The sequence below is a fragment of the Microcaecilia unicolor genome, chromosome 7 (assembly GCF_901765095.1).
Source record: "Microcaecilia unicolor chromosome 7, aMicUni1.1, whole genome shotgun sequence".
In the NCBI taxonomy this organism is placed as follows: domain Eukaryota; kingdom Metazoa; phylum Chordata; class Amphibia; order Gymnophiona; family Siphonopidae; genus Microcaecilia; species Microcaecilia unicolor.
Window position 1 is genome coordinate 47,894,734 of NC_044037.1, and position 23,776 is coordinate 47,918,509.

The window sequence follows — 23,776 nt, forward strand, 5'->3', positions numbered from 1 at the left end:
TATTTCCCACACTCCAAATCCCTCCATTTCAATCTCTCAGCTCACCCCTCACAATGTTCCAACATGCTCCCATGCTCTTCACTCTCACCAGGGTGCCATGCCTGCCCTCTCCCCACCCGACCCCCTATGTATAGCACCCCCTGAAATGGTTGCTTATCTGCATAAAGTCCTCAGCAAATTAATCAATCTGCCGCCAGTCCACTTAAGTCTGTTTTCCTTCAGGAAGCCTGCTTGTCAGTTTTCTGTCCCCGATCCACCACTGTCTGCCACGCTGAATCCGCTCTGGGTTCCTTGGCAGTCTCCGGTAACTCCGTCTGTACTGGAACACTTCTACACCCCAAAGATCGTAATGTTGACCCGGTGTCACCCTGGGTCTTTACTTTGTGTGACTTCCCATCCACCGTTAGCCACATCGCAAAGGGGAATAGCCACCTGTAGCAGATCCCCCTTGACCTCATGAATATCGTGACTTCTCTAAAGGATCGACGCTTTTGTAAAATAGTCCATGCTAGATCTTTAAACACTCCAATCTTGCAGTTCTTCCAAAGAATCTCTTTTTGCTGCCTCGCTTTAGACAATATCTGCTCCTTCGTGGGAAAATCAGCAAAACACACTAGAATGTCCCTTGGGTTGGAATCTCGCTGTGGGCCAGCCACTCTGTGCACTCTCTGGATGTGGAGGTCCGGTAAATGACCCCCTTTCTCGGGATTCAATATGTGCCCACACAGCTCTCGAATCACTGCTTCACAGTTGCTGAACATATCCAAGTCTGGGATTCCTTTAAATCTCAAATTATCTTGGCACAACCTATTCTCTAGATCTTCCAGCTACTCCTTTAGTTGTTGCACTTCCACCATGTCAGCATTCACTACTTTATGGAGTTTTCCCATGTCCTGCTTAAGAGTCTCCATCCCCTCCTCCACCTCACCGACATGCATTCCCAGGTCGCGGATTTCAGCCCTAATTTCTCTCAGGGCATTTTGGACATCCTTTCAGACCCCTGCCAGATCGGCCTTCAAGTTCTGAAACCAACACACCCCATCCAATTTAGTAATCTCGCCAGAGTCCTCCAGTCCTTCCTCAGCATGCTCCTCCTCGGCTGCAGCTGGGATCGCCTCCATCTTGGACTTGTTCCGCTCTGGCCCCGCCGAGATTGCCGGCGTTTTTTTGCTTTGTTTTGCCGTGAAACGGAATTGCTCCAGCCCCTTTGGCAGCACAGCTCTGGGACCTCTCCCCTGCGATCCAAGCTTTGAGATACTGCTCAAATCTGCAGGATTTGCTCACTTTTAATAGCGCCCCAATGGAGCTCCACTTTCAAGCTGCCATCTTGTCCGTGACATCACTTCCTCCTCTATTTGCTTTTTTAGCCACCAAAGCACGCTGAGCAGAGGGTTTCAATGTATCATCAATGGCGACACCTAGATCCCTTTCTAGGTCGGTGACTCGTAACGTGGAACCTTGCATTATGTAGCTATAATTCGGGTTCCCCTTTCCCACATGCATCATTTTGCATTTGCTTACATTAAACCTCATCTGCCATTAGCATGATTTGCATACACTGCCTCCATTATATGCAATCTTTTTAATGCATATTCATTGTGGATATCCTGGAAACCTGACTGGTAAAGGGTACTGCAGGACTGGACTGGACTTGGGAAACACTGATACACAGTATGTTCCCTCAGTCTGGAAACATACTGTATATCAGTGTTTCCCAGACTGAGGGAAACACTGATATACATCTAGTCATTACACACTAATGACTAGATGTTATTAATGTGTAATGTCTGGGACTCTCTCCACCCTCTCCCTCCCCTCCTGTGATGGGGAATGAACTCCAAATCTATTGCAGAGCAGCATGCAGTGCTTTTACTAGGCCAGCATACAAGTCTCCTGTTAGCCCTAACTGAAATTCCTGGAATAATAATATTATGCTATTGAAGAACATAATAACATAAGTGTTGCCATACTAGGAGAGACCGAAGATCCATCAAGCCCAGTATCCTGTTTCCAACAGTGGCCAATCCAGGTCACAAGTATCTGGCAAGATCCCAAAAGAGTCAAACAGATTTTATGCTGCTTATTCTAGAAATAAGCAGTGGATTTTCTCCAAGTCCATTTTAATAATGTCTTATGGACTTTTCTTTTAGGAAACTATCCAAACCTTTTTTAAATCCTGCTAAGCTAACTGCTTTTACCATACTGAAAAGGTTTGCGATATAATTCTAACCTTGAGGGTTTCAAGGCAAACATATTTGAATACACTTTTACAGAATGTTTTCATTTTATTGCACATTTTTGGTTTAAGAGATCACAGCTGGTTGACAAGATACTCCTACACATTCAATTAGAGGCACAGTACCAAAAAAAGGTATACACAGAGGCCTTGGAAGAATTCCTATTAAATATAAACAGTATATGTAGTAGATAGCTCGACTGTACTGGTTAATTATTTCGTTTAAATAAATATGCAATAATCCTAACTTATTGGTGCTTAAGAATTACCTGTACGGAAACACAGCCCTGCAATTTCAATTGCAGCTGGATCATGTCAACATCAGCTGGGGAGCAAAGTTTCTGCAGCTCTGCTGTTTTGTCTTTTATCTCATTAGTAGCAACATCAATGGGTTTCAGGTCCTCCTGATTTTCTTTAGTTACTGGTATCCTCTTTTTAACGTATGGAAAAGTATTTGAAGCTAAAAATTTAGCAAACAGAATACAGAATTTGCAAGCATCCAACTGAGAAAGTTACAATAAATAACAGGAAATTATAAAATCAAAACCCAAGTATAATAGAATTATATGCTCTTCCACGATATCCTTGTTTAATTGAAACTAGTATTTTCTTATATAATGAAAAGGGTATAAATGAAACACAATATTGCACAAAGTAGGAACAATAAGACTTATTTAGAATTAGAGTGTGAATTCTTAAGTGAACTGCTATTTTCTTAGAGCAATCAGGGGCTGATGCACAAAGGTCCCCAGAGGGAACTGTTTGCTATTTCCACCTTGGTAAGTTACCGAGGTGGAAATAACGAGTGATTCCCAAAGGAAATTACATGCAAATGAGCTGCTCACAAAAGCAGCAAGCAGCTCCATAGGGGAAAGCCAGCTGGTAAGCTGTGCATGCGCAGAACAGTCAATCGCTAAGTGTGGCTGCTCTGCACATGCTCAGAACAGTGTGTGCTACTTATGGCTTTTATACATGCATACAAACAGCGTGTATGAAAGCTGTGGGTAGAGGAAGGTTGGGAGCTTTTGCCGGTCCTTCTTAGAGTCTCTCCTCGGGACTGCAATTGGAGCAGCAGGGGAAGCCCCAGTAATCCAACCCACACAACTCAGCAGGTGCCCAGCAGGAAGTTTGGGTCCATTCAGTGAAAGGAATCCCAGTGATGTTGGAGAAGGTGTCTTTATTTGGGCATTAGACAGTGACATCTGCAGGGAAGCCCAGTCAGGAGAAGGAGTTTGCTACTAGCTTAGCCAATCATGGCGGCAACTTGCTAACACAGGAGCCACCCCACACCCAGGGAGCTAATTGAGACTGGCAGGGGGCGGAGCCTATTTCACAACAGCAGGGCAAGAAGCAGAGACTGGTGATGTGACCTTCTGCCCTGCTCTTTACACGTGAAACAACCTGGGTAGCAGATTTGTGCTTTGTAAGGAGAAGTTCTTGTTCTGCCACTGCCCTGCCCTGGGGTAGGTTCTGACAAGAAGCGGGAGCGGCAGAGGAGAGGGAGGTAAAGGAGAGCCCCGGAGCACTTGAAGTGACTTTTAAAAGTTTTAACCCATCCTGCCCGGCTCGATTTGTGTTAAGTAGGCAGGAGTGAAATGCACAACTCTGGGATAATTTTATAAATGACTTTTTTGGTGAGTAAAATGGGGTTTATCTGCAAAAAAAAAAAAAAAAATCTTAGAAACTTACCCCAAATTCTGAAAGACTCTAGAAAAAAAGCAAAGGCACAATCCACATTTTTCAAAAAATTCTAGTAGCACATTAAAAGCAAAGTCTCTCTTACTTGTCAGAATTGTTTTTCGCTTGCACTGTTCTTCTACAGATCCATGTTTTTTCCCAGATAACGTGTAAGGAGTTTCGAAAACAAATCTGTTAATGTTGTGATTCTTTTCAAAGTCAGTTTTCCTTTCAGAGAGCTCCTTCTCCTCCATGTAGGGCTTCACATATGTGACTTGGATATAAGCATACTTGGGATCAAGATCTTTGACATTCACCTATATAACACAGTATGTTTTAAATTCCTTATGTACAAGGCCTCATGAAAATGTATATACACAGATTGTCATATTTGTTCAAAAATGTCACGTCTTAACTACAGTAGCTTCATCAAAACAAAAGTTTTCACATAATGATAGATTCACACTCTCTATATTATTACTTTTACAGAAAATCTAAACTATGAAACATAAAACATTTTCTTTAAGGCAACACCACATAGCTGTACTTGAGGGAACCTATGTGAAAGATGTTTTAATAACATAACATCATGTTCCCAACAACAAATCAGCTGATAATTTTGACACGTGCCCTCCAAAAAACACTGCCATGCCCCAATATTTACAAGTGGCTAGGTATTCAGGTTCACCTATTTGTGGTGCCTATAGTCAAACATAGGGCCCCTTTTACCAAGCTGCGGCATAAGGTGGCTGGTGCTGGTGTCAGCAAGTGCTTTATAAGCGAGCCGAGGCCCCCTTTTACCGCAGCTTGTAAAAGGGAAGTCCCGCTTTCCTACAGGAAATGGCCGTATGGCAAGTAAAGCACTTGCCGCACAGCCATTTCGGGGGGGGGGCGGCTTACTGCCACCAATTGAGGTGGCAGCAAGGGCTCTCGCGTTGACCCGACGGTAACCTGGCAGTGCACGGCACTGCCCGATTACCGCCAGGTACACTCTGGCGCTACAAAAATAAATACATTTTTGTAGCGCCAGAAATGACAATGTGCTGTGGTAGCCTGGCGGTACTTCCTGTATAGCAAGTGGTAAGCCCGTGTTGGGCTTACCGCTGCTTAGTAAAAGGAGCCCATATTGACTTACTGCATGTTCTCTGATACCCCATATATTTGTAGACAGTACTGCATAAGAGAATTTTATCTTGTTTCCAGCTATGCACAAAAAACTGAGGTTAAGGGTCCTGTTTACTAAGCCGTGCCAGAGGCGCATTAGCGTTTTTAGCGCATTCTAAGCATGTAGATGCCCATAATATTCCTATGGTTGTCTACACGGTTAGCTTAGTAAACAGGGCTCTTAATTTGAAAGAAGGCTTGCCTTGACTCTAGGTTGTACGTAAAAATATAACTGTTGCATAGCATCTAAATAATAGAGTGGAGGAGTAGCCTAGTGGTTAGTGCAGTGAACTTTGATCCTGGGGAACTGAGTTCAATTCCCACTGCAGCTCCTTGTGACTCTTGGCAAGTCACCTAACCCTCCATTGCCCCTGGTACAAAATAAGTACCTGAATACATGTAAACCACTTTGAATGTAGTTGCAAAAACCTCAGAAAGGCAGTATATCAAGTCCCATTTCCTTTTCCTTTCTGTAACTATAACAATATTGGAATCCACTAGAACAACCTAATTTCCTTGCTCCAAAACAACCATCATAGGAGAATGGACCTTGAGAACCTACTCAAGAATTCCATGACATTTTTAGTGGCAAGTTCAACTGTTATCATGGGATGCAATGTTTCTTCTTTTTTAATCCAGCTTGCTAACATTTCATATTTAAGTCTTACTTAGGCTGGTACCTTGTTAGAGTCCGGAATCATTTTTACATTATCAGCACCAAATTTTTCTCCATAAAGTTTTAGAAGCCTTAGGGATATTTCTGAAAGTCCTGTAAGTTTTGGTTCCTTGTAGATATATTCTTTTCTGTCTTCATCTTCAAAGAAAGCCTAAACCCACCCAAAATAAATCCCAAAGTACACATTTAAATTAAATGCATGCTTAATTTCACACTCATAGTTCATATGAAGGGATTGCATTAAGGAGTTTTAAATCACAATTGGATGCATACCAGAAAACTTGAAATCAAATGGAACTGAATAGAATGCTACAGAATAGACCTAGAGCCATTAATTCTCAATTTGAACAGATGTGTTACAAAAATAACATATTTAAAAAGACTAATTTTTCACCCTATTATCGGGTACCTAGGATTAATAGAAAGGAGATAGTACGGCACTGCTCTTCCACAAGAGTTTGGGTTTTCAATTAGAATCAACTTGCATTTTGTGAGAAAATTCATATTAAATTCAAGGTTGGTATGGGGATTATAGTTATTTATCTTGCTTCCTCATCCAATCTCAATATTTTAGCAAGATTGAATGAATTCATAAGTGAGTGTAAGTTAGGAATTCAGGATTTAATTGCAATGGTTGATTTTTAATATTCATTTTGGAAGTCATTTATCACTGTCTTTAAAAAGCTTTTCGAAGACTGACCTAATTTAAGTACAACAAAGATAGGGGAGGATTTTGGTGTGATTCATGGAAAGCCAGCTCCATAATCTGACCACTTGTTATTTTTAGCATAGTTGTGGCTGGGATCAGTCAGCTTATAATTTTAGAAAACAGGGGTGTGGCCAAGATGGCGGCAGTTGAGTGCAGCTCGCCATGTCGCTTTTCCTAACACTCTAGTTTTATGGGAAAGAAGAAGGGGAAGACAAAGGTTTTTCCCTCGAAGCCCTCGGGAGTCCCCCTCAAGGACTGATGGGCAAATTTGTGACTTACAGAGTTCTCCAAGAACACGGAGCTGAGGTATTTGGGCTGCGTGAAGGCTCCAAGGTACAGATATCTTCTATGAAAGATGTACAAAACGTATTAATAAAAGATAATATTAATTTAAGATTTAAAGTCAAAATGCTGGAAAATCAGGATATGGCTTTGAATCTATGAGTTATTAACTTTCCAAAGATGCCTTTAATATCACCTTGAGAAGTGTTTATTAGATATTTGACTGAAATGTTGAAGATACCAAAAGAATCTTTACCACATATTATTTGCCCTTAAATAAGAAGAAAGTAGAAAGCATAAAACAATCTGATATGGGTGCAGTAGCTTCAGGTGTTTCACAGATTCTGATTCAGAATTGAAAGAGCTCACAAAGAGCTGATGGTGGTTTTAGCCTTGAAAACTGACAGGGACCTGTTTTTGCATCTTTTCTTTAAATATAAGGAAGATTTGTTTACGGATACTAAAATAAGGATATGTCCAGACGTCTCACGGGAGACCCAGAAACTTAGAAGAGACTTCTTATTGACGAGACCTGCAGTACTCAAAGTGGGAGTGCTTTTCTTTCTAAAATTTCCCTGTAAATGTATTAAGTTCAGGTCTATTAAGTATGTCTTTTTTCTTATCCTGCTCAATTATCCAACTTCCTGGCTAACAAGAAGGTTGGATCTACATAAGGAGGATCACCCTTAGATGTAGTATAATGCTTGGCTTGAAAAATTGTTGCACTCATCTACCTTGCCTTTTCATGATTTATTAGATGTTTTCTTCAGTTTAAGTGATGGACCTCTCCCCCACATATAATGGACTTTAGTGGTCAAATCTTAAGCTCCAGAGTTTTCTGCTTGATTTCTTTTATGTTTTCCATTTTTCAACTATATTGTATGGATTTAATCACTTTTCTGTACTAGTGAGTATGCTTGGTCATTTATGTTTATATTCATAATTAAAAAGCAAAAAAAAAGTTTTAGAAAACATATAGTATACAGACAGAGGGTGGTGACAGAAGCTATTTTTGTAGGGGCAGTGAAGTATAATGATGAAGATTTTCATGGCAAGGATACTTGCCTGCTTATAATCGAAATAGAAAAACGCCTATATTGTGACCCAAATCGGGAGATAGACGTTTATCTCACAAAAACGAATAAAGCGGTATAATCGAAAGCCGAATTTGGACGTTTTCAACTGCACTCCGTCGCGGATGCGGACAAAGTTGATGGGGGCGTGTCGAAGGCGTGGTGAAGGCGGAACTGGGGCGTGGTTATCGGGCGATCAGAGATGGGCGCCTTTCGCCGATAATGGAAAAAAAATATGCGTTTTTAGCGAGAATTTAGGGCACTTTTCCTGGACCCTGTTTTTCCACGAATAAGGCCCCCAAAAGTGCCCTAAATGACCAGATGACCACTGGAGGGAATCGGGGATGACCTCCCCTGACTCCCCCAGTGGTCACAAACCCCCTCCCACCACAAAATATGCCGTTTCACAACTTTTTATTTTCACCCTCAAATGTCATACCCACCTCCCTGGCAGCAGTATGCAGGTCACTGGAGCAGTTATTAGGGGGTGCAGTGGACTTCAGGCAGGTGGACCCAGGCACATCCCCCCCCCCCACCTGTTACACTTGTGCTGGTAAATGGGAGCCCTCCAAACCGCTCCCCAAACCCACTGTACCCACATGTAGGTGCCCCCCTTCACCCCTTAGGGCTATAGTAATGGTGTAGACTTGTGGGCAGTGGGTTTTGAGGGGGATTTGGGGGGCTCAACACCCAAGGGAAGGGTGCTATGCACCTGGGAGCTGTTTTACCTTGTTTTTGTTTTTTTGTAAAAGTGCCCCCTAGGGTGCCCGGTTGGTGTCCTGGCATGTGAGGGGGACCAGTGCACTACGAATCCTGGCCCCTCCCACAAATAAATGTCTTGGAGTTATTCATTTTTGAGCTGGGCGCTTTCGGTTTCCATTATCGCTGAAAAACAAAAACACCCAGCTCAAAAAAAGATAAACGTCCATGTTTTTCGAAAATACGCTTCGGTCCGCCCCTTCACGGACCCGTTCTCGGAGATAAACGCCCATGGAGATAGACGTTTTCATTCAATTATGCCCCTCTTGGAAACATAAGCTTACTAATGCTGCAAATACGTTGCTACTGAGGAGGAAAATGAAATTGAATGCTGGGAAGTCTTACTGGTGTTACATAGACATGCTAGATATTTAGAAACAAAATGAAAGAAGTGTACTGTGGAGGGTTTAGGGAAGTTTAAAGACCATTGGAACAACTCAATGTGCAGGATGACAGATCTCAGCATTTGTTTGGACTGTTAAAGAAATTTACTAATGATATGGGATCAAATCTTTTTTTTTTATTAAGAAGGCTATTAACATCAAGGAGCAGATGGGACAGGGGACATTCCAAGAAGTAGATGATGAAAGTCTAGAGAACAGAAAACCAGAGTTGTTGATGGGCCATTTTTCTCCAGTGTCAGTAAAGGAAATAGGGTATATGTTGGATGAAATGAGGGCTACATCATGTTAGCAGGACCCTGTTCCAACAAGCCATCTTAAGGAAAGTAAGGAATGGGTGGTCCCTTTGCTGCTACATTTTTAGAGAGTAAGTCACTGGCTTATAGGTAGTTTCTGCAGTTGTTAAAAGGGTGGTTCAACCAATTATTAAAGGTAATGAGTTAAATGGGCTGAATTTATCAATTTATTGGCCAGTTTTTCAGCTTTTCTTTGTAGGGAAATTCATTGAGAAGTTTGTCTACAGACAATTAGTTAAGTCAGTGGTTCCCAAACCTGGTCCTGGAGGCACCCTAGCCAGTCAGGTTTTTATATCCACAATGAACATTCATGAGACAGATTTGCATGCAGTGGAGGCAGTGCATGCAGATCTCTCTCATGAATATTCATTGTGGGTATCCTGAAAACCTGACTGGCTGGGGTGCCTCCAGGACCAGGTTTGGGAATCACTGAGTTAAGTTCTCGCAGACAATAGGTGGTTTCAGTCCTAGGCAGTCAGGATTTTGAAAAGGTCATGGGACAGAGATGGTATTGATCATTAGATAGGGGAAATGATATTCTGCTTGTCTTGTTAGATCCAACTGTGACAGCTATCCATTGTTATTTCCAAAGGATTAGTTGAAATAGTGTTCTCCTGTCTGTCACCCAAGGAAGGAGTGAGATCTAAAACCAACAAGTCCAAAGAGTCCAACAATAATTTAAAAACTTCTATATATTTTGTAAGAAACAGCAACGGGATCAACACTTGCAAGAGGAGAAGCATGTCTTAACACGGCCATGTTTCGACAAGGGTATCTGTATCAATGTGTGGCAATGGCCAAAAAAGCAAATGGGATGCTAGGAATTATTAGGAAAGGGATGATAAATAAGACCAAGAATACTATAATGCCTCTGTATCACTCCAAAATGCGACCTCACCTTGAATATTATGTACAATACTGGTTGCTGTATCTCAAAAAACATATAGAAAAGATTCAAAGTACAGCGACCAAAATGATAAAGGAGATGGAACTCCTCTGGTATAAGGAAAGGCTAAAGACATTAGGCCTCTTTAACTAAAAAAGAGACAGATGAGGGGAGATATAATTAAGGTCTAGATATGATTGATGTGTACAAAATCTTGAGTGGTGTAGAACGAGAAGAAGTGAATCGATTTTTTACTCTTTCAAAAAGTAAAAGACTAGGGGACACTCAATGAAGTTACATGGAAATACTTTTAACTACTACTACTACTACTACTTAACATTTCTAGAGTGCTACTAGGGTTATGCAGCGCTGTACAGTTTAACAAGAAGGATAGTCCCTGCTCAAAGGAGCTTACAATCTAAAAGACGAAATGTCAAGTTGGGGCAGTCTAGATTTCCTGAATAAAGATATGGGGGTTAGGTGCCAAAGGTGACATTGAAGAGGTGGGTTTTGAGCAAGGATTTGAAGATGGGCAGGGAGGAAGCCTGGCGAATGGGCTCAGGGAGTTTATTCCAAGCATGGGGCGAGGCGAGGCAGAAAGGGCGGAAAACAAATAGGAGGAAATATTTTTTCACTCAATGAATAGTTAAGCTCTCAAACCCGTTGCCAGAGGATGTGGTAACAGCGGTTAACATATCTGGGTTTACAAAAGGTTTTGGACAAGTTCCTGGAGGAAAAGTCCATATACTTTTGAGATAGACATGGGAAGCCACTGCTTACCCTGAGATTGGTAGAATGGAATGTTGCTATTATTTTGGTTTCTGCCAGGTACTTGTGACCTGGGTTGGCCACTGTTGGAAACAGGATACTGGGCTAGATAGACAATTAGTTTGACCCAGTATGGCTATTCTTATGAGTCCAATGCACTACAACACCTTTTGACTTGTTGGTTTTAATCCTCACTTCTTCCTTTGGTGTTTGTTACTCATGAGGATCTCGCTCTCCTTTTTCCTGCCTGTTTTATTGGCTGTCAACTGTTTTGTCAGCTAGCACACAAAAAGTGATTTGGGAGGGTCAGGAGTCGAAGGCTGTCCCAGTGACCTGTGGGTTATCACAAGAAACAGTTTTGTCACTTCTTTTTATTAATCTCTACTTGTGCACAGTGGTTCAGATAAAGCATTGTTACGGACTGTCTTGCCAGTTATTTCCTGAAGTTAAAGGAATGCCATTCCTACTGCTGTATATTTCCAATGAAAGTATACATTTTTGTTATTGTTGCTTCTTTGTTTTTGTCTTTTGGGGAAAAAATGAAGAACCTTGAATATTTTTAGCATTCAAGTCACATTTATGCCATACAACATTTTGATTGGTTGAAGAAACAAGTAGTTAAAGCATCAGTATCTAAGTTGATCAAGGTGTCAACATTTTTCCTTTCTCTGGTAATTTTTTTTTCATGGTGCTCCTTTCTCTTTTTGTTTTATTACATTCAGTATTTTACACTGTTGCACGTGTGCTTGATGTTTTGAATTGCTTATTGTCTAATAAAAATTGCATTAAATTAAAAAACAAAAAAAAATGTTTGTATACTTACAGTGGGGGAAATAAGTATTTGATCCCTTGCTGATTTTGTAAGTTTGCCCACTGACAAAGACATGAGCAGCCCATAATTGAAGGGTAGGTTATTGGTAACAGTGAGAGATAGCACATCACAAATTAAATCCGGAAAATCACATTGTGGAAAGTATATGAATTTATTTGCATTCTGCAGAGGGAAATAAGTATTTGATCCCTCTGGCAAACAAGACCTAATACTTGGTGGCAAAACCCTTGTTGGCAAGCACAGCGGTCAGACGTCTTCTGTAGTTGATGATGAGGTTTGCACACATGTCAGGAGGAATTTTGGTCCACTCCTCTTTGCAGATCATCTCTAAATCATTAAGAGTTCTGGGCTGTCGCTTGGCAACTCGCAGCTTCAGCTCCCTCCATAAGTTTTCAATGGGATTAAGGTCTGGTGACTGGCTAGGCCACTCCATGACCCTAATGTGCTTCTTCCTGAGCCACTCCTTTGTTGCCTTGGCTGTATGTTTTGGGTCATTGTCGTGCTGGAAGACCCAGCCACGACCCATTTTTAAGGCCCTGGCGGAGGGAAGGAGGTTGTCACTCAGAATTGTACGGTACATGGCCCCATCCATTCTCCCATTGATGCGGTGAAGTAGTCCTGTGCCCTTAGCAGAGAAACACCCCCAAAACATAACATTTCCACCTCCATGCTTGACAGTGGGGACGGTGTTCTTTGGGTCATAGGCAGCATTTCTCTTCCTCCAAACACGGCGAGTTGAGTTCATGCCAAAGAGCTCAATTTTTGTCTCATCTGACCACAGCACCTTCTCCCAATCACTCTCGGCATCATCCAGGTATTCACTGGCAAACTTCAGACGGGCCGTCACATGTGCCTTCCGGAGCAGGGGGACCTTGCGGGCACTGCAGGATTGCAATCCGTTATGTCGTAATGTGTTACCAATGGTTTTCGTGGTGACAGTGGTCCCAGCTGCCTTGAGATCATTGACAAGTTCCCCCCTTGTAGTTGTAGGCTGATTTCTAACCTTCCTCATGATCAAGGATACCCCACGAGATGAGATTTTGCATGGAGCCCCAGATCTTTGTCGATTGACAGTCATTTTGTACTTCTTCCATTTTCTTACTATGGCACCAACAGTTGTCTCCTTCTCGCCCAGCGTCTTACTGATGGTTTTGTAGCCCATTCCAGCCTTGTGCAGGTGTATGATCTTGTCCCTGACATCCTTAGACAGCTCCTTGCTCTTGGCCATTTTGTAGAGGTTAGAGTCTGACTGATTCACTGAGTCTGTGGACAGGTGTCTTTCATACAGGTGACCATTGCCGACAGCTGTCTGTCATGCAGGTAACGAGTTGATTTGGAGCATCTACCTGGTCTGTAGGGGCCAGATCTCTTACTGGTTGGTGGGGGATCAAATACTTATTTCCCTCTGCAGAATGCAAATAAATTCATATACTTTCCACAATGTGATTTTCCGGATTTAATTTGTGATGTGCTATCTCTCACTGTTACCAATAACCTACCCTTCAATTATGGGCTGCTCATGTCTTTGTCAGTGGGCAAACTTACAAAATCAGCAAGGGATCAAATACTTATTTCCCCCACTGTATATGGGATTCTAAGATGCTGATGCACTGAAAGGTAGAACCATCCATAAACCACACTTCTCAAGCAAAACTCTCAAAATTTCATTTGCAACCCAGATTGCAGAACTTTCTGTAGGTTTTGGCCTTGGCTGTCTTGTTTGCACATAATCCAGCACATGCAAAGTGATATCCAAATTTCAAATTAATGAGCTACTGCAAAGTGATATCAGGCAAAGCAGCTCATTAATTACAAATATTGAGAAAGCAAGTATGCAAAAACAATGATTAGCGTCTAGGTGCTATTCTATAAAATATGCATTTATGTCCCTTAGCCTAAAACCTCTTTTCATGTATTTCCCAGGAAGCTTTGAATGTTTCTATAGAATGTCTATTACAGTTTTGTTATTTTTGTTTTGTTAAACTGGAGAGCGTCTGGATTGCTCTACTGGCTTGCAAAGAGATAACATATATTTCTCCTTTACAGTGAACTGTTTGAATAAAGCATTTTTAATTGCATCAAACTTACTTGCCCATAGAAGGCCACTCTGAAAAAAGTACCCAAAAGCCTCTTTCCTGTGTGCATGACTTCCAAGATTTTAGTATAAGCACCATGGAGAGTTCGATATAGCTGAGTAAGTTTCTGGAAAACAGAAAAGGGTCAGGTTCAGCGAGAATCTGGATTTAAACACTGTCACGATATGTCCACAGCTGATGCATGATGACACCCATTCAAATGTATCCCTACAGAATCACACCTTTAATACCCAGACATAAAGGTTAACAATACCTTTTATTGGACTACCAATCCATTTCAAGGGCAATTCTATAACACGTCGATAACATTTACGCACTAGTAGAAAAAGCACAAGGGGCCTCCAAGAACAGGTTGATGTTAAAATATGGCTTTATTAAAAGACCCGACACTGTCCATGTTTCGGCAGCCTGTCTGCATCAGGGGTCTTAATAATAATTAGTTATTATGTGCAGTGATCCAATAGATCAATAGACAAAGCCAATCAGAGCGCTTTCAGGAGTGCAGCTACATACATACAAAACAATTGCCAATGTGAAACAGTATCATGTTATGGAAGCCTGTGCCATCAGAGAAAGTAGCGTGTTTTGTTTACTTTGTGATCAATGTGCTAGTTTCTCTGATGGTGCATGCTACCATGAGCTGATACTGTTTCTCACTGGCAGTTGTTTTGTGCATATGTAGCTGAACTCCTGAAAGCACTCTGATTGGCTTTCTTTATTAATGCACTGGATCACTGCAGATAATAACTAATTATTATTAAGACCCCTGACACAGGCAGGTTGCCAAAACATGGACCGCGTCAGGTCTTTTAGTAAAGCCATATTTTGACGTCAATCTGTTCTAGGAGGCCCCTTGTGCTTTTTCTACTAACTGGTTTTTACTACTGTTTTTTCCCTCTCTTCTGTCTGCTTAAATTTACACAACTGTGCACCTAAATGTATAGAATACTGACATTTAGGCACCTAAGTGTTGACTTACTTGTGAAAATGTCATTTGGGCACCTAAGTGGTATTCTACAAATAGGCACTCAAATGGCATAATGCATATTTGTAAGGGGGGTGTTCACTTGAGCGGGGCTTACATTTAGGTGGGCAACTTACAGGATACTGTAAGTTGTGTTCCTTCAACTTTGAGGACCCCTCAATTACACCAGGCCTACGGCAGGGTGCATCTAAATGTCCACTAATATCAGTAAGCACACTTGCAGGCTCATTTTTGAAACAGAAGGACGCTCATCTTTTGACACAAATTGGAAGATGGGCGTCCGTCTCACAGGGTCGCCCAAATCGGTATAATTGAAAGCCGATTTGGGCGTCCCCAACTGCTTTCTGTTGCAGGTACGACCAAAGTCCATGGGGGCGTGTCGGAGGCATAGTGAAGGCGGGACTTGGGCGTGCTTAACACATGGATGTCCTCTACCCATAATGGAAAAAAAAGGGTGTCCCTGATGAGCATTTGGACGACTTTACCTGGTCCTGTTTTTCTTACGACCAAGCCACAAAAAAGTGCCCAAACTGACCAGATGACCACCGGATAGAATCGGGGATGACCTCCCCTTACTCCTCCAGTGGTCACTAACCCCCTCTCACCCTCAAAAAATATCTTTAAAAGTATTTTGTGCCAGCCTCTATGCCAGCCTCAAATGTCATACTCAGGTCCATCACAGCAGTATGCAAGTCCCTGGAGCAGTTTTAGTGGGTGCAGTGCACTTCAGGAAGGTGAACCCAGGCCCATCCCCCCCACCTGTTACACTTGTGGTGGTAAATGTGAGCCCTCCAAAACCCACCAGAAACCTACTGTACCCACATCTAGGTGCCCCCCCTTCACCTGTAAGGGCTATGGTAGTGGTGTACAGTTGTGGGTAATGGTTTTTTTTTTTGGGGGGGGGGGTTGGGGGGCTCAGCATACAAGGTAAGGGAGCTATGTACCTGGGAGCAATTTATGAAGTCCACTGTAGTGCCCCCTAGGGTGCCGGGTTGGTGTCCTGGCATGTCAGGGGGACCAGTGCACTACGAATGCTGGCTCCTCCCATGACCAAAGGGCTTGCATTTGGTCGTTTCTGAGATGGGTGTCCTTGGTTTCCATTATTGCCGAAAATCAGAAATGACCAAGTCTAGGGACGACCATTTCTAAGGACAACCTAAATTTCTGGATTTCTGCGTCCCCGACCGTATTTTCGAAAGGAAAGATGGATGTCCATCTTGTTTCGATAATAGGGGTTTCCCCACCCCTCCATCGGGACGTTTTCCCCAAGTTAAGCTTGTACAGCGCTGCGTAACCCTGGCAGCGCTATAGAAATGCTAAGTAGTAGTAGTAGTAGTAGACGTCCTCAGCAAAACTTGGACGTCCCTTTCAGGATTTCCCCAATGAATATGCATGAGATCTATTTGCATATGATGGAGGCAGTGCATTAAATAGATCTCATACATCTTCATTGAAAATTATTTTATTAAATACAATATCCCATTAAATTTAACACACACCTAAACATATTTATATTACCACCTGTGATACTCTATAAGCCATTTTTCACAAACATAAAACGTCATCAAAGTCACATGACTTATCTGTCTTCATCGCTGACGACGAAATGTTCCATATAGTTCATGAAAAAATATCCTTAAATAGTCCGTTGGTAACCACAATCACAGGCAAAGTGAAGTCTATAGTATAGTATCGTCCACAGAGTAGGTCAATAGTCTCAACAAATGAGTGACTCCACTCTAACCGAATTCTTCAATCGGATTTTCTTCACAAAGATGTCCAAATTTAAACAAAAGCATCCATAGATCTCAACACAGGCCGTGTTTCATTCAAAACTTCATCAGGAGATCCTATTATACAAACATATAACAACATCCACATAACAAAAATCATACACTCTATTACAAAAGATTTTTATTATAAAATCTTACCAGCGACATTTAGAACACTGAGTTCAAAACCGGAAATCCTTTCTGAGAATTCACGTCATCATGATAGATTGAACGATCTAACTTTACTTAAACCTCTACTCTTATACAGACATCAACAAAGCCCAATCAACCTCTTTATTCAGGCCATTATTAGGAAAGCTACAGATAGAAATGCTATCCTGCATTTTAATAGTCATCATCCTAGAAAATTGAAGGAAAGTATCCCCATTGGACAGTTTCTTAGGATTAAGCGTTTATGCTCCAGTCCGGTGGAATTTAATCAACAGGCTATTTCAATGGCGAAAAGATTTCAGAAGCGTGGTTATCCACAGTACGCTATTAAATCAGCTCATAAGCGAGCAAAATATGCTCAGAGATGTTGGTTAAACCACGAGGTATCCTCTGGTAGCATTCAGGGTTCGCAAGTTAATTGTATTCTTCCGTTTTATAAGCAAACACGAGATATACAAGATATTATTCTTAAACATTGGTCGGTATTATCTCTTCACCATAATTTACAGATTAAACCAAGATTCGCTTGCAATCGTGAGAGGAATGTAGGTGAAATTCTGTCAAAAAAGAAATTTGATCAATATGTTAAATATCAGGAAGGAGGGGGACATACTTGTTGTAATGCCTGTGTGTATTGCAGATATGCTTTATGCACTAATCGTATTTGGGTACAATCTTTAAATAGATATTTTATATTGCGATCTAATACAGACTGCAATACACAAAATGTAGTGTATGCAATATGTTGTCCCTGTCAACTTTGGTACATAGGAGAAACCACAAGGAAAATTAAATTACGTATTGCTCAACATTTAAGCAATATTCGATTGCAGAAAGTGGAGACACCATTGGTTAGCCATTGGTTACAATACAATCATTCAGTTGATGATTTGAGGTTTGTGATCATTAATAACATGCAGGGGGGTTATGGTAATGTGGAATGTGAATTGATTCGTAGAGAGCAGCGATTTATTTTTAATTGGAGGACTGTGCACCCATATGGCCTGAATAAAGAGGTTGATTGGGCTTTGTTGATGTCTGTATAAGAGTAGAGGTTTAAGTAAAGTTAGATCGTTCAATCTATCATGATGACGTGAATTCTCAGAAAGGATTTCCGGTTTTGAACTCAGTGTTCTAAATGTCGCTGGTAAGATTTTATAATAAAAATCTTTTGTAATAGAGTGTATGATTTTTGTTATGTTGAGTGTTGTTATATGTTTGTATAATAGGATCTCCTGATGAAGTTTTGAATGAAACACGGCCTGTGTTGAGATCTATGGATGCTTTTGTTTAAATTTGGACATCTTTGTGAAGAAAATCCGATTGAAGAATTCGGTTAGAGTGGAGTCACTCATTTGTTGAGACTATTGACCTACTCTGTGGACGATACTATACTATAGACTTCACTTTGCCTGTGATTGTGGTTACCAACGGACTATTTAAGGATATTTTTTCATGAACTATATGGAACATTTCGTCGTCAGCGATGAAGACAGATAAGTCATGTGACTTTGATGACGTTTTATGTTTGTGAAAAATGGCTTATAGAGTATCACAGGTGGTAATATAAATATGTTTAGGTGTGTGTTAAATTTAATGGGATATTGTATTTAATAAAATAATTTTTGATAATTTTGATAACAGAAGAATAGGTCATTAATAATAAAGGATATTAGCTGAATTTGACCGATAATTAAGATATTTTACCCAGGTTAGTAGTGATACATCTTCATTGGGGACATCCTGAAAACCCAACTGGGCTGCAGCCCTCGAAGACTGACATCGAGCCATATAAAATAGGTTCTCACTCCACATTATCAGGATTATTTAGTTAAAAATTTCTAATCTGCCTACAACTAAGGGGAGTACATAAAAACATAATAAAAACAGCCAAAAGGACAAACTATTTCTAATCAGGCCACAGAAAAAGGATCAGCCCTACGCTTTAATAAAAAAGTGTGTTTTTAGGCTTTTCGTAAACTTCTCCACATTCTTACATAACCTCAAGTATCCAGGCAGCCTATTCCATAAAGTAGGATGTCTCAATGGAGGTGCACTGTGTAAGGGGTTACTGAGAAGACGGCCTCAAGGAAAGCGAGACATTTGCAAATCCCTTATGGACGAGGAACGCGCCCTCTGGTGGTCAAGAGACCGATTAGAATAAGGGATAAGCCTAGGAACCACGATTCCCACAATGCACCTGACCCAATACAGGACTCACAGGAAGTGGAGGGGGAGGAGCAGGATTGGGAGATGGACTCTAATCAGGGTGATGAGGAGCAGCTGAGGGAGCCCTGTGAGGAGGTAGAAGAGATGGAATGGGATAAAAGGGAGGATTTGCACAGACTGCTGGTGCTAAGGTGAGGAGTTTCTTGACCAAGGTATTTCCTCAACTGTCTGAAAGGGGAAAGACAGAATTGATGCAGCTGGGAAGAAACCTGTGGCAGCAAGTAATTAAGAAGGTTAAGGGTACTAGAAGTTAAATACTGTGTGTTGTAAGGAACTGATGTTTAACCTGATAATTAGTGACTAACTGAGAAGAAGAAGGTGGTGTTAGATGACATTGGACTTATGTTCAGCAAATTAACAGGAAATCTCTGGCACTGTGAACGTGAAAACTGTCAGACTTTAAAGTGAGATCGTTTTACTGTGTTGCTGAAGTCACTATAACTGAACTGATGTAAATAAAAGTGAACCCCTTTATTATAAGACTGTTGGAGTTTCTGTCCGTTTGTTGGGGTTATCATTAAATGGCAAGCTAAAGGCGCAGTCAATCAAGGAAGCTGTGGCTGAAGGGGTAGAGAACTGGAATTAACCGGTGCTGCGAGGGAGAAAGGTCAGCAGTGAAGCATATCAGCTAAGCAGGGTCGACCTGGGCCGAAGAGAGGAAGGGGGACCTGCTGATAACTGTTATACAATTACTCCCTTCTTGACTGGTTTTCGGGAGCTGATGCTCACTTCCAAAGGTCAAAACAAAGTGAGCATATATAAATTATAAAATCATTCCAATGATAGTATGAAGCACAAAGGTGATAGTGGGGGTGGGTGGAAGGGTGATCAAAAGATGATAAGCAGCAAATTTTATGACTCACAGAGGGGCATAATTGAAAGGGGCGCCCAAGTTTTCCTGGGGACGTCCTCGCAGGACATCCCGGTGAAGGCGCTGGAAAACCCGTATTATCGAAACAAGATGGGCAGCCATCTTTCGTTTCGATAATACTGTTGGGGAGGCCCAAATAGCAAAATTTAGGTCGACCTTAGAGATAGTCGTCCACGATTTTTGACGATAATGGAAACCAAGGATGCCCATCTCAGAAACGACCAAATCCAAGCCATTTGGTCGTGGGAGGAGCCAGCATTCGTAGTGCACTAGTCCCCCTGACATGCCAAGACACCAACCAGGCACCCTAGGGGGCACTGCAGTGGACTTCAGAAATTGCTCCCAGGTGAATAGCTCCCTTACCTTGTGTACTGAGCCCCCCAAAACCCACTCCCAACTGTAAACCACTACAAGAGCCCTTATGGGTGAAGGGGGCACCTAGATGTGGGTACAGTGGGTTTCTGGTGGGTTTTGAAGGGCTCACATTTACCACCACAAGTGTAACAGGTAGTGGGGGGATGGGCCTGGGTCCGCCTGCCTGAAGTGCACTGCACCCACTAAAACTGCTCCAGGGACCTGCATACTGCTGTCATGGAGCTGGGTATGACATTTGAGGCTGGCACAAAAATGTTTAAAAAATTTTTTTGAGGGTGGGAGGGGGTTAGTGACCATTGGGGGAGTAAGAGGAGGTCATCCCCGATTCCCTCCAATGGTCATCTGGTCAGTTTGGGCACCTTTTTGAGGCTTGGTCGTAACAAAAAATGGACCAAGTAAAGTCGCCCAAGTGCTCATCAGGGACGCCCTTCTTTTTTCCATTATCAGTCGAGGATGCCCATGTGTTAGGCACGTCCGAGTCCCGCCTTCGCTACCCTTCTGACATGCTCCCGGGAACTTTGGTCATCCCCACGACGGAAATCAGTTAGGGACGCCCAAAATCGGCTTTCGATTATGCCGATTTGGGCGACCCTGGGAGAAGGACGCCCATCTCCCAATTTGTGTTGAAAGATGGGCGCCCTTCTCTATCGAAAATAAGCCTGACAGTGAGTTAAAAAGCACAGATCTCCATTCAGTTCTTTCTTGCTAGTTCTAAGTGTCTGATCATTTCAACACCAATGTTTTAAGGTCCTGCAATATTTTAAAATTACCTTTGTTCCTGTTAACCTTTATTTCTGTGCATTCAATTGTAGTAACACTGCAACCACAGTACTCTTAACCTTGAATGACAAAAGCCTTATCAAAGTACACATGGAAGAAAGGACACAGTTGATCGGGAAGGTACACAGCAAATCAGAAAACAGATATGCATGGATTCTTTGCATGCTAGATGTACCTCATTTACAAAGACAACAATACTGAGCAAAAACGACCCACTGCAGAGAATGAACTTGGATATATCACACAGTGCACAGTGAAAAATGTTTAGGAAATGGAGGAGCAGCTACCCATTTATAGCCACACAATAAGTATATCTGCAATGTACCATAAACCGAAATATGCACCTGTCCCTTACATTGAGAGAAGAGGAATGTAGCATATTGGTCACAATGGAGGGGATGGTGGACCTGTACTAATAAAAAAATACAGAAATAATAACGTGATTGGTTCTTGCAAGCAGTGACTATAAAATAAGGCATTAAAATGAAGACATGCCAGATTTTTTCATTGAGTTTCTGAGTTACATAAATCAAAAGCTGGGCAATGTTGTCGACTACATGTTGGCATGCGTTATTTATTTATTTGTTGCATTTGCATCCCACATTTTCCCACCTTTTTGCAGGCTCGATGTGGCTTACAGTATGCCGTAGTGGCGATCACCATTTCCGGAATGAGAAGTACAAAGTGGCATTGCATTAAGTTCATAAATGGCAGAGTAAATTATAGAGTAAATTAGATAATCAGTTCATTTCTGACGTGAGAAATAAGGTGGTAGTGCGTTAACGTTCGTTAGTGACAGAGTGACTGAAGCAGTCAGGTATAGAGTGTTCGGTTTTGTCACGTTCTGGAAGATTTTTGTTGCTGGTATTTAGGATGGATCACTGCGGTATGCCTTTTTGAACAGGTTGGTTTTTAGTAATTTTCGGAAGATTGTTAGGTTGTGTGTTGTTTTTATGGCATTTGGTAGTGTATTCCATAGTTGCGTGCTAATGTAGGAAAAGCTGGATGTATATGGTGATTTATATTTATGATGAAAAAAAAAAAAGAAAGCAGTACTAGAAATCCAGTCATCATGTGTTTCTGATTCTAAACAAATCACCACACTGCACTTCCTGTATCTTCAACTCTTCCAAACAGAATTTGTAGCTTCCTTTATGCAATAAACATTTCAGGGAGTTTGGAGACTGGATGGCTCAGAGTTATGGAGCCTCTCACCTCTAGGTCACTTCTCTGGTGGTCTATGTGAAATGAGATAAGTCTATTTTCAGCCATATCATTTCCCAGCAATCATTGCAAATGGTTCAAAATTCAGCAATGCGTTTGCTGTTTAATTTGTCCAAGTTTGATCATATCACTGTATATTTAAAAAGCTTGAATTGGTTGCCAATCAAAGCTACTTTTGATGTTGCATAAAGTTTTGCTTCAGAAATCCTCTTTATATTTGCCGTGTGCAGTGCAAAAGTACGTTCTATCACTGATGTCTTGTGATTTTGTATTGCCTGCTTTGAATTGTGTGCATTTGGACATAACGCGAAGAGGAACTTTCTCTTTAGCCGGACCATCAACGTGGAATGAATTGCAGAGATATCTCAAAAATGAACGACATGCACTGACATTTAGCCAGCTGAAAAGACATTTGTTATGCTTGACATACTATACATCTGACGATGCTTCCTTTTTGATAACTTAAAGGGCCTGGATGTTACTTTTTGGCAGTGCGTTTTTTTCTAGCAAAAAAGGTGCCGGTATTCAAATGCTAGGCCACCCTTCAGGGGTGGGGTGATCACTGAGGGACTCATCCCACAATAGCCAGGCCCCCTGCAACCAGTCACAGAATCTATGATAAGGCAAAATTGGTGTGTAGAGCCTGAGCTTTTTCAATAAAACTTGGGGACCATGGGTCAATTTTTTAGCAGACAATAGAAAAACTGCCGGTACTCAGTACCTCCAAGTACCCCCTCAAAAAAAGCCCAGCTTTTTGGTATGTTCGGCCTGGCATATTATGCATTTGCTGATACTAATCCTTTGGCTCACCTAAAGGGCTTGGATGTTATTGTTTGGCATAATTGTGTATCACGTTATTGTGTATTCAGAAGATTTTATGCATATGTTTACAAAATTTTGTGTACATGTTTACATGATTTTATTTATTTTTGTAAACCGCCTTGGACAAAGGCGGATTAAAAATAATAAATTCAAATCCAAAAACAGTGTCTCTATCAACTTATGACTGTATGATCACACTTTCTCATCAGGCAGTCTATTTTCAGTTGCAGGAGGCCAGAGCAGAAGCATTTCACAGCTCCCGTGGTTTCTGCTTCGTACTGCACTATTCTACTGATGTGACCAAAACAGAACTGAAGAGAAAGACCACTACTGAAAATTTATACATTTCGACAAGGTGTGTCCAGCACTATACAGATACTCATAATAGAAAATCCCTGCTTCTGGAGATTATGGTCAAAAAATGTGTTTGGGGAGAATTAGGAGAACGATCTCAAGTAGCATAGGTGGAATTTAATTGAAGACAGGAGACCAAGCTCTGTAACTGGGTAACTGTAATATGCTGACAGAGCCTATTCAAAGTGAGGCCCTGAATCTTTGTCCTGCAAAACAAGAAAACAGGATGAGTGGGAAGGTTAAATGCTTCTTCCTTCCTTATAACCTGTATTTTACTTGAATGTAAGTGCATTTCAAAAGGAGCCACCCCCCCCCCCCCCCCACTGGCTGGGTGATGA

At 41.6% G+C, this 23,776-nt stretch overlaps 1 protein-coding gene across 1 annotated transcript in view; it reads right to left on the bottom strand.

The window, feature by feature from the left end:
- DOCK11 (dedicator of cytokinesis 11) overlaps positions 1–23,776 on the bottom strand; it is a 292,220-nt gene that overhangs the window by 33,280 nt on the left and 235,164 nt on the right. Inside the window, 4 exon segments of the mRNA XM_030208788.1 lie at positions 2,506–2,696; positions 4,020–4,230; positions 5,758–5,904; positions 13,848–13,961. Coding sequence (XP_030064648.1) covers positions 2,506–2,696; positions 4,020–4,230; positions 5,758–5,904; positions 13,848–13,961 — 663 coding nt within the window.